The 4,339-nt window shown below is 33.1% G+C and overlaps 1 protein-coding gene across 1 annotated transcript; it reads left to right on the top strand.

Moving 5' to 3' along the window:
* Positions 1 to 2,498: 2,498 nt before the first annotated feature.
* On the top strand, positions 2,499 to 3,712 carry LOC107802380 (uncharacterized). The gene is made up of 2 exons (XM_016625865.2): positions 2,499 to 2,736; positions 2,928 to 3,712. Exons 1-2 carry the CDS (start codon positions 2,650 to 2,652, stop codon positions 3,408 to 3,410), a joined length of 570 nt encoding a protein of 189 aa, XP_016481351.2. The 5' UTR covers positions 2,499 to 2,649; the 3' UTR covers positions 3,411 to 3,712.
* Positions 3,713 to 4,339: the final 627 nt, after the last annotated feature.

The following is a 4,339-nucleotide window of genomic DNA, read 5'->3' as shown; positions in this document are numbered from 1 at the left end:
TTACTGATTTATTCGTATCTTCTTGGGCAACAACCCTTATCATATGTATCAGCCTTTTTTCACCAAACTCGGACCAGAAAAACTTTGAGATAAAGTTACTGTCTTGCACAGACGTACAATCATCAACCAGAGGAGCTGGCCCTTTACCTTGAGGAGTTGGTTCTTAGAACAGTTGAGCAACTACGCTGAGGACCTGGTTCTTCGAACATTGCATCTAAACAAACTTTGTTAATCATCAAAATCTCAATACTCAACAAAACAAATAATTGATGGAAGAGAACACCAAACATATCTTAAATTTCTTATTCCCACTAGGCGACTGATGAATATATACTGACCATTAAAGATATTTGTGTTATTTTGACTGTACACGAATATATGAGTTATACCGAACATTAAGTGAATTATAGATCACTTGAAATCTTGTGGGTAAACATCTCAATGCTTGTGTTTTCAACAAATAGAGCTAGTATGATATCACTTGGATAAGATAGAATTTAGATTTTCCATTTTCTATTTAATTCTTGAGGAAGAAGTTGAAAAAAGAGGTACGAACTCTCTAGTCTCTAATCTCTATATGTAAAATATTCCAAATGACTCTTCTAATAATTCACATTTTAACATTAGATCATTCAGATGCACACTCCAAACATAAAATTGACAATACGTGCCTGAAAAATAATATCCCCTTTCCAAGGGCAGTGGTAGGGAACAGGTATAGGCTACCGCACCCCATATTTCCACTTCATAGCTGCCTTTATATATATGAAAATATTACTCTTGCCCCTTATGTTAAAAGTATTATTTTCAAAAGTTTCCTTCGTCTCGTTATGTACGAAAGTTGTCTCTGCTCTTTTAGAACTCTAAGGCTACAATTCTATTTAAAAGAATATGTGCGATAACACATAAAATTATTTTGAAGCAACGATAAAATTATCTTTGTGTAACATGTAAATTAAATATTCAAATTGTGGAAGCAGCTGTTAATATTGTTTACATCACACCTCTTGAGTTACGGTCCTTTCAAATTCTTACGCGACTGCGAGATACTTTATTCATCAAGCTGGCTTTTTTTGTTTTTATTTATTTTACTGTACCATAACATATGTATAACATATTTTTGATCAGATCTGAGTTATCGTTCTCTTGTTTTTCTTGGTCCTATAAAGCTCATTAACATTCATTTTATTAACTTAATCACGTGACTGTCTACATATAATGATGTTTAACATCTCGAGGCTTATGTACTCTTTAACTATAAAAACTGAAAAAGTGCATCATACTTGTCTCCCGTGAAAGGCCTCTCTAGAAAAGATCCTTAGAACAGTCAAAGATCCAAATTATTAAGTAGGATCTTCCTCTTGGATCCCCTTTCTAATTACTACTAACTCCAATTCATAAGTGATTAATTTATTTTTTTATTTTGGTCCAAAATAAGTATTTATTTATGTAATTAAAAAAAAAATTAATTTGTTTTTACTCTTTTACCCTTATGTGCATATCCCTAAAAAAATTTCTTACTTCTCACATTAAATCCACTATAATTATGTGACCAATATTTAATTAAGGGTAGTTTAGTCATACTAGTTATTTTTGTATAGAATTTAGTATTTTTTTAATGAGCGTGTCTAAAGCAAACTGATCACTTATTGTGGACCGGAAGGAGTACTTAGTAACTCTGTTGAAAAGTATTTCATTTTTTCACTTCAAGTTAAATTAAAGGCATTTTTCAGTTGCAACTGAGGCAAAACTCGCCTAAGAATGTGTTTCTCAAGCATTAGTTTATCTTATGAACTTTTTCTCTAGTCAATGGCAAATTTAACTATGGTTTCACGGTAAAATTTAGCACATTGAGGTCTCTATAACAGCAATAAATTCAGTATAATCTCACAAATGAGTTATACGAATGCTAGTGTGTACGCAAACCTTACTCCTATCTTAAAGGTAGAGAGATAATTTGCAATAGACACCCCGCTCAAGGAAAGATAAAAAGAAAGCAATAGCAACAAACAATAACAATAATAAAATAATAAAAAAACGAGGCGAAAGAAATAACATGTAATAATAAAAATCTAAAACATGTAATGTAGAGTTATATCTATGTTTCAAAACGCATTCAATATGTCGCTATTTAAGAATTTTAAATTAAAATTAATCTTTAGCTAATACCTATCTTGCATTGTTGTATGAGAGTATGGACAAAATATTTCAACAAATTAGTTGCATTCACATCAATTTTAATCTACAACCATAACTCAACTCAATATAATTTGACCAATAGATCTTGTTATGAATTTAAAAGAGACCTCTTATCAACTCATGAGTACGCCAACATAAATCTCATAAAATCAAAAGTTTGTGTCATGCTTCATATGCTACCATCTTTCAATGTGTGAAATAACTTAATTGCATTAAATATGAAGAAGGCTTGTATTGGGAGTTGAATAAATAAAATCATGAAAAGTTGCAAAAATAGCCAATAGGCATTAATTAGGGTTTGCAAATACCAACGGCCATTGAGCCCCCAAAGGCGCGATTCCTTACTATCCCACTTTTGCCCTCCCATTTTTCTTTCCTTCCAACTCTTCATTTTCCTTTTAATTCTCTCTTCAATCTGCAAACAACAAAACCACAGAAAAAAACCAAAAAATGTCAAACAAATCCCCCATTTTTCACTTTGTTGAACCTCAACACTTCAGTGACTATGGCTTCGACCCTCAAATCGATTATTTTCAGGTACGTCGAAAATACATAATTATTTTTTTAATTTACATACACATAATTTGAGTCGAAAAACTGATTTTGCACCTGTTATTTTCAATAAAGATCCGTTCTTGTCCTAAATTTCACTCTAACAAGCGCTAAGATACACCATTAATTAATGCATTATTAATAAGTAGAGTACGTTTTTAACCCGTGTTTAACAGATTTTGGAAGAAGCAAGAAAGCACAAGATTAGAGAAACGGCAAGATCTTCTATAGATACAGTTCATTTCAAGCTACAAAAACCAATCTCAAAAGACGAATCTTCAAAAAAGATAAAGAAAAACAGTAGCCGCAAAAAATGGTGGAAAAATGCTCTGCTATTTTTCAAGAGGAGCAGTAATTCCAAAAATGACAAAATCTCCGGCGACGGTGATCTTGACGTCGACGGCGAAGTTCACCGCCGGTGTGCTACTTTCCGGGGATCAGTATCTGGACCGGTTTATATTACTGAGAGCAGAAGTGGGTCAAACACGCCTTGCCGTACAACCAGCCGTCCGTCGTCCGGTCCACTCGCTGGCACTTTGACTCCTAGCCGGAAAGGTGATTTCGAGATCCCGTACATTAACCTCAGGGAATTTAACATGGACCCGCAGCAGCATAGGATCTCGACAACTTCAGCTATGCCCATATATTTGGTTACGTGAACAGAGCAGTATTTAATTAATTTTTAATTTTAAGTACTCCTATCTGCTAATTATCATTATCCTAATTTTATACCTTTTTAGGGTTGGGAATTAGAAAGTTGATGAACCCTCTAGTCTTTAATTAAAAGGGCATCCTCTTATTTTTTATTTTTTTTGTTTTTTGTTGTTAGAAGTTAACTTTTCCAGTCATTTTATTCAACTTTTTTTTTCTTGTGAATTGTCAACAGACAGTCTTTTTCTTTGATTATGCTGCCAATTGTAATGAGCTGATTCATCTACTAATGGCCTGCTTTTGCTTTGACCAGACTCTGCTTTTGACATTTTTCTCTGTTTATTTTTTTGGGGTTGTAATTGTAACTTTATCTATGAGTGGATATCACCAAATCCAAAGAAAAAAGCCTACAAAAAGTGATCAATGCAAGGGAAAGTTGCCTATCAATTTTAACTAGATATCATGTCAAGATTTGCTTCATTTTATGTTAACTGAATTTATTACTGTAACCTTAGTTATAAAGCTCCAAGACATGTTGCGGGGAATATTCACAATAGTTGTAGTATTTGTGATGAATTCTCCAAAAATATATTACTTTTGGAGGATCGACGCCCACACATAAATATTTTCCGTTAGTTCAAGCAACGTAGTTTAAGACAACGAATTTGTTACATAATAATACATTTTTCTGTTCCAAAAAAACTCTTTTATCTGTCTACACTTAGGAAATTTTTTGAGGTTTTAATGATGTTGTAGGTAAAAGTACAAGTGATGGACCAAAGATTACGTGCATGCCAAATTGCTGGTGTAGTGATCTAGGAAAGGTTGAGGGGAAGCTTTGTTGTTTGTCCTTTTGTCACGATACAAGTATTAATTCGTAGTGCTGGTACATAACAATATGGTCAGACTTAAATTCTTGGTGACCGTTTGTGATTGT

This window comes from Nicotiana tabacum, chromosome 14 (assembly GCF_000715075.1).
Source record: "Nicotiana tabacum cultivar K326 chromosome 14, ASM71507v2, whole genome shotgun sequence".
Classification (NCBI taxonomy): domain Eukaryota; kingdom Viridiplantae; phylum Streptophyta; class Magnoliopsida; order Solanales; family Solanaceae; genus Nicotiana; species Nicotiana tabacum.
This window is presented reverse-complemented; position numbering and strand designations above follow the sequence as displayed.

Excerpts from the sequence above, each read along its gene's own strand:
- LOC107802380 (XM_016625865.2), top strand. The coding sequence starts at position 2,650 with ATGTCAAACAAATCCCCCATTTTTCACTTTGTTGAACCTCAACACTTC. Across the intron at positions 2,737-2,927 it reads CTCAAATCGATTATTTTCAG|ATTTTGGAAGAAGCAAGAAA; the intron begins GTACGTCGAAAA and ends CGTGTTTAACAG.